Source organism: Mercenaria mercenaria, chromosome 2 (assembly GCF_021730395.1).
Source record: "Mercenaria mercenaria strain notata chromosome 2, MADL_Memer_1, whole genome shotgun sequence".
NCBI lineage: Eukaryota > Metazoa > Mollusca > Bivalvia > Venerida > Veneridae > Mercenaria > Mercenaria mercenaria.
In genome coordinates, this window is record NC_069362.1 from 343,527 (window position 1) to 360,338 (window position 16,812).

The 16,812-nt window shown below is 35.4% G+C and overlaps 1 protein-coding gene across 2 annotated transcripts; it reads left to right on the forward strand.

The window, feature by feature from the left end:
- The first annotated feature begins 489 nt into the window (after positions 1–489).
- Positions 490–15,460, forward strand: LOC123557920 (uncharacterized). Of its 2 annotated transcripts, none has more exons than XM_053528195.1 (7): positions 490–656; positions 5,298–5,463; positions 6,064–6,145; positions 6,710–6,745; positions 8,566–8,652; positions 12,499–12,540; positions 13,467–15,460. In XM_053528195.1, the coding sequence occupies exons 1-7, from the start codon at positions 490–492 to the stop codon at positions 13,682–13,684; spliced, it is 798 nt and encodes a 265-aa protein (XP_053384170.1). In that variant the 3' UTR covers positions 13,685–15,460. The 2 variants fall into 2 exon arrangements, with proteins under 2 accessions (XP_053384170.1, XP_045205647.2); XM_045349712.2 differs by lacking the exon at positions 490–656 and adding an exon at positions 1,584–1,656.
- Positions 15,461–16,812: the final 1,352 nt, after the last annotated feature.

Sequence of the window (16,812 nt, forward strand, 5' to 3'; positions counted from 1 at the left end):
TTATTTAGGATTTAAATCTTACAGTTTCTCATCCATAAACATTATCACTAATACAAATATAAGGTCAAAATATATAGTTAAATATAATAGAGGATGATAATTAATCACACTGCATACATTTATATACAAATATTTTCAATTACTACATTTGTATGTTTCTTAAAACATTTTCACGAATTTTTAATGCTTTTTCTACATATGTACACAAATTACACAAAGTTTTTCTCTTATTGCATGTCAACATTTCAACAAATTTAAACATACTGGTCCGCGTTTCATGGAGAGTCTTAAGTTAGTCCTAGGACCTAGGACCAAAATTAGGATGGAATAGGATTGCACTTAAGACCGTTTCAATAAACAATCTTATCTTTAGTCACAGACTTAGTCCTAATTTTTGACTTAGGACAAATCTGTACTCTTGAAATGAAGTTAAAAAATATAGCGCACGCGCTTTTTGCCGAATAAATGTCAATCGTCTGCTCCAAAGTAATGGAAGCGCCACAAATTGAGTTCAAAAGGAAGGCCAACTGGTCTGATTCGGAGCTGCTTGCTCTGGCAGAAACTGTGAAGGCCTCTCTCCCAGTAATAAAGGGGAAACATTCCCCTTATATTACTAACAGTGCAAAGCGGAGTGCCTGGGAGGCGGTAGTTGATCGGTAACTTATTGTCATTTCTGTATTAATTTTTCTAAATTGTAGTTTCACAAGGGACACAACTGGATATTGACCTGTGATTAATTTAATTTCCGGATGTTCCGGAGGAGGAAATGATGTTTTAACAAGTTTGTTGCCTCGTACATTATATGTTAGTTTATAGTAAGTTTGATAAAGTTTTGTGAACTGTACCATTAACCGGATGTAAGATAATATGAATTAAGGCACCGCCTAGCATGGGGATTTATCTTTTATATTACTACTTACAAAGAAATATTCAACACCCAAATGAAACTAACAGTGAAGTTTACATTTAGTGTCATCATACCTCTTACAGCGAATATCATACTTTGCAAAATTTACGGGAAGCCGTGACGGTGACGTCATTCAGCGTTCTCGCACTGGCTTTAGGATGTTTTTGTTTGTTTGTTTGCACTCCACGCAGAAACTTGACGGCCTTTACACTTCCTTACTGTTTTAAAAGTGTTTTTCATTTGCATGTACAGTTTTCATTACGAAAAAGAAGTAAAAGAATCATGTTGGCCCGGTTTACGAATTTCTGTGACTGATTCGGGGTGCTCGGATGTTCATGCAGACAACCAATCTGCGGTGTGTATATAAACCGGAACAGAAAAACATCGAAAAAATTGCCTCAGTATATGCAGAGAACACAGACGAATAACTATATACGGACGTTACCGTCTCGGGGATTTTCATCCCCTATAAAAAGTGGAAAATCTTCAGCTCGCAGAACTGTGAAAACAACTAAAACGTAAAGGTTGCAGGCTCGGCATAATTCAGCCTGATCATGGACTGTAATGGAAATGCATGGAGCTGTACATGCTCGCTAGCCACATGTTGAGCAGTACTCAACATTTACACATGCTACAAAATTAAAAAAAAAAGAAATAGATTGGAGATATTTGGTGTGTAATTCCATGAACAGTGGTGTATGGTCCTCAGTTATAACAAACGTTTGCACTGCCACTAGGCAGAATTGCAGGTAAACTCAGTATTGTTTCTGGATTTCTACAGATTCTGGGATGTATTGTTGAAATAAAAGTTATCCGATAATTTCTGTCAGGTCTAAAGGTAATGGTAGATTTTATTTACCGTCGCTTTCTGAAACAATTAACATAAGCTCTGTAGAGCTTTTGAGCGACCCTATTTTTTTAAGAACAGTTAAAACCAATTATTTCTTGCATACCAAACGCCAGACGGGGATTTCCGGTATCTTTACTGGTACTGGAAAAATCCATCTTACACCCCGGGGTGTAAGATGAATCTCATGCTGTAAATGACATATTACGGACTACATATATGTAGAAGATTTATGTAGCAATTTATATTTTATTTAACAAACGGAATAAAAATTCAATACCTTGACAGTTCCTATTGGTTTCTGATAGTATATTTCTCGATTCAAATCACGTTATTTTATCAAAAATTCATAACATAACGCTGCAGCAGATAAAACAAAACCGGAACTAAACATAGTTATTTGTTTTGAAATGTCATGACGTCTTTCCTGTTTATGGACGTTGGTTTCCCGCGCTTAAATACACTGCCATAAGAAATAGTTCTAAAAAGAAAGCTGTTTGATTTTTTTTATTTTTTTTATTATTTCTTGAAATCAGTATGCAAGAAAAAGATTTGGTTACTGGTACGTTACAGGTGCAGATAGAAATATCGGGCTCTCGGGTAACTGTTTAGGCGGTAACTCGGCAGGTAGCCTCGTTACCGCCTAAACAGTTACCCTCGAGGCCGGATATTCCCATCTGCACCTACAACCAGTGAAAGAATCTCATAACCTTACCCCCAGCAATTTGCTGGTACCCATTTACAGCAGGGTCTACTGAGGCAATCGTGATAAAGTGTCTTGCCCAAGGACTCGCAGTAAATGGAGTAGCCAGGATTCGAACTACTTAGGGGCCTTCACCTCCGTAGGAAAGCGTCTTAGCCCTCTTGACCACTGCATCCACTCTCTGAGCACGTTGATTTTTTCAAAGGGGTATAGATTATAGAGGTACGGATCCGGCGTAGTTCTAGACAAGCCTGTTACAGGTTTTCTAGGTGTGCAGACCTCCTTTTTTCAGGAGATTTAGGATTATCCACATAATAAATTTTGCTGAAAATGAAATAACAAATGAGTTAGCCGATGTCCACTTAAAACTTGGGTTTAAAATGGTTTACAGATACCACCATTACCCATTATTGTTCACCTTCTCTTTCAAAACAGAAATAACTGAGGAACTCCAAATGAATATACTGTTCCGTGCCAATTAACTTATTGGAAAACAAACTGTTAAATACATGAATGAATTTAACCTTTGATTGAACTGTATTTGAAATTCAGCAAAATGAAAAAAAAAATTAGGCGTAATTATATGCACCTTTATTAATTATTTCGTTATTTAACAGTGATAATCAGCACAGAACCTCCAAATGGTTTATAGGCTGAAGTTACCACGGTTCAGAGTTCAGGATGCGTAGGATTTGAATCAAGAGTGTTGTTTTCATTCTGACATGCAGGCCTTATCTGCCAATCTCACGGGTCAGACATTCTGACCCATTCCCAATGCCAAATATGGGTATTTTTTCCCAATTTCCCCAAAAAAGTCCCAATCAGGAGCTGAAATCGCCACCACGAAAGTTGTATCCCGGCGAGTAATGTTTCATTACGGCATGTGCCAGGTTTTAGCTTGGTCAAATAGATGTCCTTTGATCTAAAGGTACTAGTAAGTATTGATACTATGTTGAAAGGAAGGTTAGCAACTCATGCCATGATGACTGTATGTACATGTGTAGAAATATCATTCATATATGGGTTTGCAATTATAAATAATAATAACAGACTGAAGAATTGTATATATTTAAAATGCATTAATTGGCAACATTTAAAGGTAAATAATTCAGTTTTTACTAGAGAAACATCTCAAAATGATGAATTTTCAATGAAAAATTTTCCCAATTTGGCAAATTTTACGAGACGAAAAATCCCAATTTTCCCAGGTACTTTCTCCCAAAACAGACAGAAGAAGGCCTAACGTGGTCATTGACATACTTTAATAAATATTATGCTTAGACTTCATGTACCCAAGGAGTAATATATCGGACATCATGCTCTATTACCGGTCTCTGTGTCAACCATTGTTTATCGCTGAATAAACAGAGCTTGATTTCCTTCTTTGTTAAACTGGAAATCAAATCCAGCCATGTTAGCCTCGTTTATTTACATTTCTACAGAAAATGTAACAAATCTGCTTGACTTTGGTATCTGTAATCTATTTAGATCAGAGTTAAAGGTGAAAAATTTTGTCCTTTAATTTTCAACAAAATTTGAAATGTAAATGAGGTACATTCCCCTAGAAAACCCCTAACAGTCTTGTCTAGACTAGAGGTTCAGATCTGTACACAATTCCTTATCAAAATAAAAGAAGGTAAAATTTCAAAAAGTTAAAAATGAACATTCAACAAACAAGCATATTTACGCGAGTATGATGTAAAGAACATTACACATTTATTGGGTGATGACAGAAGAAATGAGCTTGAAATTTCAGTAGTATGTGTCTCTATGTGTATTTTTCTCTTGCAGACAATGGAGTCATTATAATAACATATATTAAAACAAAAGCGTGTACTAATGTCATACATAAACAGAATGTTTGAAATATTCGTGATTGAAACAACCACAGTGATTAACTCACTAATATAAATTTCCTACACTTCTTTGTTGTATAGGAAATGTACACTTACCCTGCATGCATCTCAGACATAGCCATTTGGACTTTGTTATAACTTCAATATTGAAACAACTTGGGATTTTAGTACACATTAACCATTTTTATTTTATGCCAACTGATGACACATTGTGTTTTATCAGTGAGATATAATCCATATCACTCACTGCATATCACTGGTGTAAATGATACAGCTTTGTGGATCTACTTGTAGATTGTGTATTGATCTTAAATTGTTTGCTTAGAATAGGATGAAGATTGTATTCTAACTATGTTCTTTATAGTGTATTTCTTGATTCAAATGAGTTTACTTATTGAGAATTTTTTAATGTTATGCAGGAAAAAATAAAAATTAAAAATAAAATGGAATTTTATGTTACGTGCATCTTTCTAACGTCACAACACGTCTGACCTTGTGTACCTTCGTGCGCATCTATTTCCTGCGCAGAGATTAAACTTTATTGCAAAATGCGTATCTCAACGTAATCAAGCATAAAATAGAAAGAAAATTTGTTTGTTTTTAGTGAATATAGAATATATCTCATCGAGAAGTGGGAAAATTTTCACATTTTCAATCGTGCTATGCCCACATGAAGATATATAAGATCACTTCTCGGTGAGATATATTCTATATTCACTCAAAACAAACAAATATCCTCTATTTATCAGAGTTGCTTTTAATTATAATGATAGAAGTATATTTTTATTATAATTTTATATCTGAATGTAATATCTGATATCCTGATTTAAAATTAAATTTGACTGGTTGATTTAGACTTACTTGTTTTGGAGTTTGATTATGGAAATCACCAATAAAATTTCATTAATCTCTATGTCTCCAACATGAATTAATTTATCTGTTTTATGTTTAACACATTGCCCAATTACATTTGTATGTTTGTAGAGTGAACGCAGTGTCTACAATAGACAGACGAGATGTAGCACAGTGCAAAAAGAAATGGATTTGTGTAGTTTCTCAAGTGAAGAAACTGGAATCTGCCAGGAGGACAGAGGCTGGAGGAACTGGTGGGGGGCAGCCACCTGTGAACATGCCGCTGTGGCAGGAAGTTGTAAGTTTGTTTGTTTGAAAAGTTGTTTAAATGCCATTCTTCAAAAGTTTAAACTTTTACAGAATTGTAATGCTGGTCAGTTAGTATTACCATGCAGTGTTCCTAAATTCAGTAGCATGTCATTTGCGAGGAATTGTCAACTTTTACATTTAAAGGAGCAAGTATGGATGAATGCCACACAAAGTATTTATCAATTGATCACAAATAACAACACCTTTTTGTTGGGATCAAACTGGCGGCCCATTGATCCATATATGCCTGTGCTGTACTTATTCATAATGATCTAAGCTCGCTGGCTTGCAATTGGTAACTACTAACTAGTCAATATTTGAAATTTAGAAACACTTGTAAAATAGGCATATAGAAAAAACACAGTAGTGTAATTGTAACATTAATTATTGAACCATTGTTCAAGATGTCATTCCACCACTGCTTCAGTTATAAATTGCTTACATTGGGTTAATATAACTGAATTCCCCCTAGTTTGGTATACATACATATGTGTAATAACCATAGTATTTTCCGGAAAGGAACATGTTGAATGTATATATTCTTTCAATTTTTAAAAAGATTTTAGAGAATAAACATATTTTTTTCAAGGTTCTGAGCACTATTCCCAGATGCAATGTTTCGGGTATTGATGGGGGTGTTGATACTGCAGATGAGGACACTTCTGTGAGAGGTGAGACATGTTTCAATATTACATTTAATATTTATATATATATCAATATTGTATTTATGATTATACTTTTATCACTTATTAGAGACATTTGTAATTATTTTCGAAATATAGTTGTGAATTATTTTTTAAACTTTCACAGCTGCAACTCGTACAGAGATTCATTTTTCAAAACTTTATCTAATTATGAACTATACAGAAACCCAGAGTAATAACAGTTAGAAATAATCTGATGTTCTTTCCAAAAATGTACTTTATTAAAGGTAAATAAGTATATAAATAATTTTATGATTAGTATAAATTTGAAATAAAGATTATGTTAATTCTCCAATGAAAGTTAAATCTTGGTTGTGTTGATTCCCAATACATGTAACATTGTGGGTGTAAAATGTAAACTCAGACAAAAAAACCATTACCTGAAACCATGGAATAAAAAGTTAGTTTTACATTTAATTGCAAAGATGTGTGTTAGATCTTTCTCATTTTTCAATAACCTTATATAAATATGCTTTCAAACAAAATCAAATGCCCAATTCAGTACAAAGTGACAAATGTTTTCTATTACAGACTTGAAAGATGCAGATGATGAAGAAGAAGAGGAAGGTATGATTTTATTAACTTTATAATTTGATTTATTCTTAAAAAAAAAAAGGTTAAAATTTCAGTGCAAATGCTTCATTTACATCGTAATAACTGCACAACCTATTCCCACATTTATCTAAGTAAATATGAAACATTTTGTATGAGGGCTGTCCTATTAAGCATTCACATTAGAATAACTAGAAATTAAGGAAAATAACGTTTAGAGATTTATCCAGTCAATTTACCCAGCATTTAGTTAATGCTATGGTCACTGAGGTAAGACTTTGAAATACAATGTTGGTAATATTTTTAGCTCACCTGTCATGTGGTGACAGGGTGAGCCTTTCTGATCGCCCCTTGTCCATCCATTCATCCGGCTGTCCAGTTTCTTTGTGAACATGATAGAGACCACATTTGTATTTGATTTTAATCACATTTGCACTCAACTTGTATGGGTATAATATATTGCTTCCTTTCGAAAACTGGCAAGACCCAATCTTGGGTTCTAGAGTTTTTGCCCCTTAAAGGGCCAAAATTTGCTGTTTTTGGCTTGTGAACACGATAGAGACCACATTTTGCAATTAACTGTTATGAAACTTGCACACAGCTTGTATTGGCATAATATCTCAGTTTCTTTCGAAAACTGGCCAAATCCCATTAAAGGTTCCAGGTTTATGGACCTTTAAAGGGCCAAAATTTGACATTTTTGGCCTGTGAACATGATACAGATCACATTTTGCAATTAATTTAAATAAAATTTACACACTACTTGTACTGGCATAATAAGTTGGTTCCTTTCGAAAACTGGCCAGATCCCATCATGGGTTCAATAGTTATGGCCCCTTAAATGTCCATAATTTGCTATTGTTTGCTTATGAACACAATAGAGACAATATTTTGCAATCAACTTTGATCAAACTTGCACCCAGCTTGTATTGGCCTAATATCTTAGTTCTTCTGGGAAATCCCATCATGGGTTCCAGAGTTATTGCCCCTTACAGGGTCAAAATTTGCTATTTTTAACTTGTCAACACGATAGAGACAATATTTTGCAATCAGCTTTAATCAAATTTGCACACACCCAGGACCTTCAAACTTTACATGCTGATAGTACTTAATGAGTACACCAACCCTACTGACTTTGGTGTTACCAGTTCAAAGGTCAAGGTCACGGGCCAACGTTAACTTTTTGCATGAAGGCACTTTACTGGCGAACCACTTCACCCAGGACCTTCAAACTTCACATGCTGATAGTACTTATTGAGTACACCAACCCTACTGACTTTGGTGTTACCAGTTCAAAGGTCAAGGTCACGGGCCAACGTTAACTTTTTGCATGAAGGCACTTTACTGGCGAACCACTTCACCCAGGACCTTCAAACTTCACATGCTGATAGTACTTATTGAGTACACCACCACTACTGACCCCTACTGACTTTGGGGTCACCAGGTCAAAGGTCAAGGTGCTGCGGGGGCATTTGTCACCATTAGTGACAGCTGTTGTTGCAGTTTACTATTATCTCTAGAGAGTGCTGTTTCGTGCTACTCTATTGTTTTACCCCTTGTTTCTAGGCTATTGCCATTAAATTTGATAAAAGGGATAGATACAATTGTTTACCATACAAATGCACTAGAATGCATAAAGTTATTTATTACGATTCATTGAAACAGAACAATTTCCCAAACAGCAGGAGGGGATACCCTATTATCCCTCCTGTAATGAATACTAAGTTCTTCAGCAAAAAAAATTCTTACTTCAAGCCTAACCAAGTAAGTGGACATGAATCTTTAGTTGTGATATTCATTTAATATAATAAAAAAGTTTCTGTTGGCTTTTCTAGGTCTTAGTGTATTTGGAAAAGGTGCATCAGGAAGTGGTGTATTTGGGAAAAGTTCATCGGGAAGTGTTAAGGGTAAAGGACTGTCAGGTAAAGTGTTTTTATCACGCTCATGTAGATATTTTATTCTAACACGACCAGCAAATAACCTATATACATGTAGAGCAAAATCTATCTCGGATTATTCTGCAATTAACCACTCGCGTGCATTGACGTCGTCCGATTCAGGTGCGTAGCACGGTCGTAAAAAATAGTTACCACTTTTTCTAACACTATTGATACTAGTATGTCGTGTCAGAAACAAAATAATAAGTGCCTAAGTGTGATTTATCATAGAATAACCCGGCCTTTGTGATGTATTCTTACGCATAAGAACTCAAAACTCTAGAGGTCACATTTTTCATGGGATCTTTATGAAAGTTCGTCAGAATGTTCATCTTGATGATACCTAGGTCACGTGCGGTCCAAAACTAGGTCAATAGGTCTAAAAATAGAAAAACTTTGTGACCTCCCTAGAGGCTATATTTTTCAATGGATCTTCATGAAAATTAGTCAGAATGTTCACCTTGATGATATTTAGGTCAAGTTCAAAACTGGGTCACATGCGATTAAAAACTAGGTCAGTAGGTCTAAAAATATAAAAACCTAGTGACTTCTCTAGAGGACATATTTTTCAATGGATCTTCATAAAAGATGGTCTGAATGTTCATCTTGATGATATCTAGGTCGAGTTCGAAAGTAGGTTACGTGCGCATGGCGTCCGTTCATCCGTGCATGTGTGCGTCTGTCCGTAAACTTCTGCTTGTGACCACTCTAGAGGTCACATTTTTCATGGGATCTTTATGAAAGTTCGTCTGAATGTTCATCTTGATGATATCTAGGTCAAGTTCGATACTGGGTCATGTGCGGTTGAAAACTAGGTCAGTAGGTCTAAAAATATAAAAGACCTTGTGACCTCTCTAGAGGCCATATTTTTCAATGGATCTTCATGAAAATTGGTCAGAATGTTCCCCTTGATGATGTTTAGGTCAAGTTGAAAACTGGGTCACGTACAATCCAAAACTAGGTCAGTAGGTCTAAAAATAGAAAGACCTTGTGACCTCTCTAGAGGCCATATTTTTCAATGGATCTTCATGAAAATTGGTAAGAGTGTTCACCTTGATGATATTTAGGTCAGGTTCAAAACTGGGTCACGTGCGATCCAAAACTAGGTCAGTAGGTCTAAAAATAGAAAGACCTTGTGACCTCTCTAGAGGCCATATTTTTCAATGGGTTTTCATGAAAGTTTGTCTGAATGTTCACTTTGATGGTATCTAGTTCAAGTTTGAAAGTGGGTCACATGCAGTCAAAAACTAGTTCAATAGGTCTAAAAATAGAAAAACTTGTGACCTCTCTAGAGGCCAAATTTTTCAATGGATCTTCATGAAATTTGGTCAGAATGTTCACCTTGATGATATCTAGGTCGAGTTCGAAAGTGGGTCACGTGCGGTCAAAAACTAGGTCAGTAAGTCTAAAAATAGAAAAACCTTGTGACCTCTGTAGAGGCCATACTTTTCATGAGATCTGCATGAAAATTGGTGAGAATGTTCACCTTGATGATATCTAGGTCATTTTCAAAACTGGGTCACGTGCCTTCAAAAACTAGGTCATTAGGTCAAATAATAGAAAAAACCTTGTGACCTCTCTGGAGGCCATAATTTTAATGAGGAAAAAAAACAAGAGGACCATGATGGTCCTGAATCGCTCACCTCTTCCCACATGACCCAGGTTTGAGTATGACGTCGTTTTTTTCTATTATTTGACATAGTGACCTAGTTTTTGAGCTCATGTCACCCAGTTTTAAACTTGACCTAGATATTATCAAGATAAAAATTCTGACCAATTTTCATGAAGATCCATTGAAAAATATGGTCTCTAGAGAGGTCACAATGTTTTTCTATTATTTGACCTATTGACCTAGTTTTCGAAGGTACGTGACCCTGTTTTGAACTTTACCTAGATATCATCAAGGTGAACATTCTCACTAATTTTCATGAAGATCTCATGAAAAATATGGCCTCTAGAGAGGTCACAAGGTTTTTCTATTTTTATACCTACTGGCCTAGTTTTTGATCGCACGTGACCCAGTTTCGAAACTGACCTAGGTATCATCAAGTCGAACATTCAGATCAATTTTCATGAAGATCCATTGAAAAATATGGCCTCTAGAGAGGTCAAAATATTTTAATAATTTTAGAGCTACTGACCTAGTTTTTGACCGCAGTTGACCCAGTTTCAAACTTGACCTAGATATTATCAAGATGAACATTCATACCAACTTTCATACAGATCCCATGAAAAGTATGGCCTCTAGAGAGGTCACAAGGTTTTTTTATTATTTGACCTACTGACCTAGTTTTTTATGGCATGTGGCCCAGTTTCAAACTTGACCTAGATATTATCAAGGTAAACATTCTGACCAATTTTTATGGAGATCCGTTCACAAGTATGGCCTCTAGAGAGGTCACAAGGTTTTTCTATTTTTAGACCTACTGACCTAGTTTTTGACCGCACATAACCCTGTTTCGAACTTGACCTAGATATCATCAAGATAAACATTCAGACCAACTTTCATACAGATCCCAGGTTTTTCTATTATTTGACCTACTGACCTAGTTTTTGACGGCACGTGACCCACTTACAAACTTGATCTAGATATCATCAAGATTAACATTCAGACCAACTTTCATACAGATCCCATGAAAAATTTGGCCCCTAGAGAGGTCACAAGGTTTTTCTGTTATTTGACCAACTGACCTAGATTTTGAAGGCATGTGTCCCACTTTCGAAAATGATCTAGATATCATCAAGGTGAACAATCTGACCAATTTTCATGAAGATCTCATGAAATATTTGGCCTCTAGAGAGGTCTCAAGGTTTTTCTATTTTTAGACCTACTGACCTAGTTTTTGACCGCACGTGACCCAGTTTCGAACTTGACCTGGATATCATCAAGATAAACATTCAGACCAACTTTCATACAGATCCCATGAAAAATATGGCCTTTAGAGAGGTCACAAGGTTTTTCTATTATTTGACCTACTGACCTAGTTTTTGAGGGCACGTGACCCAGTTTTGAACTTGACCTAGATATCATCAAGATGAACGTTCTGACCAATTTTTATGAAGATCTTATGAAATATATGGCCTCTAGAGAGGTCACAATGTTTTCTATTTTTAGACCTACTGACCTAGTTTTTGATGGCACGTGACTCAATTTCGAACTTAACCTAGATATCATCAAGATGAACATTTTGACCAATTTTCATGAAGATCTTTTGAAATATATGGCCTCTAGAGAGGTCACAACGTTTTTCTATTTTTAGACCTACTGACCTAGTTTTTGAAGGCACGTGACCCAGTTTCGAACTTGACCTAGATATCATCAAGATGAACATTCTGACCAACTTTCATAAAGATCTCATGAAAAATGTGACCTCTAGAGTGGTCACAAGCAAAAGTTTACGGACGCACGGACGGACGCACGGACGACAGACACCGCGCGATCACAAAAGCTCACCTTGTCACTTTGTGACAGGTGAGCTAAAAACCTTGTGACCTCTCTAGAGGCCATATTTTTTCAATGGATCTTCATGAAAATTGGTCAGAATTTTTATCTCGATGATATCTAGGTCAAGGTCAAAACGGGGTCACATGAGCTCAAAAACTAGGTCACTATGTCAAATAATAGAAAAAACGACGTCAGTCTCAGTTCAAAACTGGGTCATGTGGGGACAGGTGAGCGATTCAGGACCATGATTGTCCTCTTGTTATTATTTTAGCATCAGTTTGACATTTGAAACATGTAGCTCATATTACTCAGGTGAGCCATCCATGATCATCATGACACTTGATATTTCATAGACATGTACTTTTATATAAATTACCCATTTTCAGGAAAGCCGTCAGTCAGTGGAAGTCAGAGAAGTGCTGGCAGTTGTAAGTTAGATTCTTTATACACAAATAATTATTTCTTTCGTCTTAAAATAGTGTAAAAATAAAGTGCTGATTTATAGAGCATATTTGTTTGAGAAGTGAGAAAAATTCAAATATTTTCATGATGCGCATAGTGTGAATGTATATGTTAAATATGTGATTTTGCAGTAAATATTATTCTCAAGATACATGCAAATTTATTATACCTCTTTTTTGTCAACAATGATAAAATCCCGTTACCCGAGAAAGAGATATTTTGACTATCAAAAACATTTTCAACCATTTTGACACGTGACCAAGCTAAAGTGACTGTGAGGTCATGTGAGCACGCTGATATTTTGAATGTTTGAATTTAATTGCAATAGCCTAGAAATAAGGGCAGTTAACTGCTTCAATTGTTTAGCAATATGATTGCCTCCCTTGTGCATATATAGAAGTGACGTCGCTATGCAATGTGTACACAGGCGATTACTGCGCTAAAGATGAAACTGATAAATTAATGAATTAAAAACACGCTGCTGTATGATATTTAATATATATTATTAGAGGATGTTGTAGTCCTTGAAACTGTGTAATAATAAAAAAAAATGCATATAATACAGCGATTTTATCTTGTGCAGATATCAATTATTCATCACTAGTGAGGATGTTTTCCCCTTTAAAAGTACCTATATTAAAATTAGACAGAATGCACAATATGGATTTCTTAACGTTGAAGATTTCACTTCATATCATAGAATTTTACCACTTTTTCAATCCAAATATCGATTAAAAATGAAATGACTACAACAAATTGATATTTCTTTTTTAACATACCGTATTACATGGATCTTGTCAAAACATTAAAAAATTCAATATGTGTAATACTTGTTTGACTGTGTGTCTTTGTTAATTTATATAAATAAGTAACATGTATCAACTGTTTTCAGCTGAAGAACTTGAGCAGAAACGTAAATTCCTTGAAGTAGAGCAAGAAAGACTGCAAATTTCTAAAGAACAGTTGAAATTGAAGAAGAAAAAAAATGAACTCCTTGAAAAAGCAAACGAACTGCAAACAAGAACAGCAGAAGCTCTAGAGGGAATATTAGTCGTGATGAGAGAAAAACAGCTGAATGAAATTTTGTCTGAAAGCCTTCTTGAATGTTGATTCTAGCATAAAACTGCTGTTATTGTCACGTTTTGGGAGTGTTTTAACATGAGAGAAAACATGTGTTAACAGAAAAAAAAATCTCGTTCACATGCTGTTGTAACACCTTTTTATATATGCGCGTTTTGTGGCAAAGCGTATTACGGCCCCAAAGCGGATAATTTTAAAAGAAAATGTCGTCAACGTTAAAAAACAACTTGGATATTCGCGCATTTCATGGAAATTTAATCACGTTGAGGGATAATGTATTCTCTTTTTGGTGTTTTATGCTAGAATAGCATTAGCGCATATTCTTTTCGTGTTATAACATCTTCAGGATCCCGCAAGATACGTTGGTACCCTTGCCCTACGGGCTCGGGCACCAACCAATCCCTCGGGAATTCTGCAGACGTTATAACACGAAAAAACATGCGTTATCCCTACATTATGAAACGATAAAACTGTTCCTATTTTGTTTCAGTTAATAATATTCTGAGAAGAGTTATAAAGTGTAATAATTAAATCATGAGTGCATAGCATGAGAGATTCAATTATTGGCATCCGAATGACTACCCATATTTTATTAACTGAAAAAATATTGGAACATGTTTAATATTTTGATTCTAAGAACTCTTACTGATTTGCATTTTACATTGCTACATTTTGTTTGTAATACTTTATTTAGGTCATACTATATGATTCTTTCACTGGTTGTAGATGCAGATGGGAATTTACGGTCCTGAGGGCAACTGGTTAGGAGGTACTGAGACTTCAGCCGAGTTACTACCTAAACAATTACCCAAGAGCCGGATATTCCCATCTGCACCTATAACCAATGTCAGAATCTTTTTCTTGCATACCGATATCAAAATATTAATAAACGTGCATAAACAAGAAAGATGTCACGATGTTTCAAAGACAAAAAACAATGTTTAGTTCTGGTTTTGTTTCATCAGTTGCGGCGTAATGTTATGAATTTTTAGCTCACCTGAGCACAAAGTGCTCAAGGTGAGCTTTTGTGATCGCCCTGTGTCTGTCGTCAGTCGTCTGTTCACCCGTGGTCCGTTGTCAACAATTTGACTGTTTACACTCTAGAGGCCTAATCTTAATGAAACTTGGTCAGAATGTTACCCTCAATTAAATCTTGGACGAGTTTGATATTGGGTCATCTGGGGTCAAAAACTAGGTAACCAGGTGAAATCAAAGGAAAAGCTTGTTAACACTGTAGAGGTCACATTTATGACTGTATCTTCATGAAACTTGGTCACAATGTTAATCATGATGATCTCAAACTCTAGTTTGAATCTGGGTCATATAGGGTTCAAAACTAGGTAACCAGGTCAAATAAAAGGAAAAGCTAGGCCACATTTATGACCATATTTTAATGAAACTTGGTCAGAATGTTAATCTTGATGATCTATAGGTCAGGTTCAAATCTGGGTCAGGTGGGGTCAGAAACTAAGTCAACTGCTCAAATCGAAGGAAAAGCTTGTCAAGACTCTAAAGGCCACATTCATGACTGTATCTTCATGAAACTTAGTCAGAATGTTAATCTTGATGATCTTTAGGTCAGATTCGAATCTGGGTCATGTAGGATCCAAAACTAGGTCACCGGGTCAAAAATAAAAAGAAATAAAATACAAATAACTACATAAATCTTCTACATATATGTAGTTCGTAATATGTCATTTAAAACACAAGAGTCATTTTACACCCAATGGTGTAATATGGATATTTCCAGCACAGGTGAAAATACTGGAAATCCCTGTCCGGTATGCAAGAAACTGTTACAGTTTACCCACATGGTTTAAAAGTGTTTTGTAACCAGCCAACAGAACTGAGTCTTTATAATTTAGGAAATAATTAACAGCAAAACAGTGCTTTATCACTATTTACACATGATGAGAGGTTAAATGCGAATTATTTGCGTTGTTAGAATCGAAATAATAAATATGTTCTAATTATTTTATCAATTAATAAAACATGGGCAGTCGTTTGGATGCGAATAATTAAATCACTCGTGCTACGCACTCGTGATTTAATTATTACGCATCCAAACTCCTGCCCATATTTTATTAACTGATAAAATATAGGAACAGATTTATTATTTCTTAATTAATGTATAGAAAACCCATATTCAAACTTTAATATTTGTCATGCTTGATCATCAATTTGCATTAACATGCGTATAATGTCACATTATTTTAAAAATGTCGTGACATCAATGTTTCTTTTAGCATGTCAATATGTTCAGATCAGTGTAAAGGACATTATATAATGATTTATTACTAAACATAGTAATCTTTTATTGGTTGCAGTTTGAATATTCATTTAAGCCTTTTTTCTCCATTGAAAAAATTACGTTTATTACATATTATCAGCAAATGAAACGCCCGAAAGGTATGTCATCGCTGCTAAGTGATAACCGATTGCTGTTTTGATGACGTCCGAAAATGCATAATGGACTTGGTTCTAGGGAACCTGCTTTGGTAGTAATGAGGCTCTTTCGAGTTAAGGAAAAATAGTACCATGAGAGACAGATATTTCCAACTGCATCTGCAACCAGTCGAAGACAGTATTTCTTGTATACATCTTACTTACATTTTAGCAGTCTTACCTATAAACAAGACATATAGAGAATAATAGGTTAGTGCCGTAGATGAGAAAGTTTATCTGGCGAGGTGGAGGAGGTTATCGGGTGAGCCGAAGGCGAACCTGATAACGTCCGGAGCCGAGCCAGATAAACTTTCTCCATCTTAGGCCCTAACCTATTATTCTATTTATCTTGTCATTACTTCATTTTCCGATATTTGGCAATTTATTTTACAAAAATAAGTGTGCGACAACCGCTTTAATGACGTCATATTCGTAATGACGTCACTTATATAATGACGTGATTACCGGCAAAATCGCAATAACTTCTTCGTTTTTGAATAAAAACTCATTATTTGACCACTCATTTTCTTAGTTCGGACCTTTCCAACACAATGATGATGGTTTCGTTGCAAAATTTCTTATGACAACAATATCGATGATAAGGTCACATGATCAACTGACCGTATATCACTGGTCACATGATCAACTGACGGTATATCAAGAAAGATATACGGCACCCTGATATCGGGTCGAAAATACTGCAAGTGACAGGA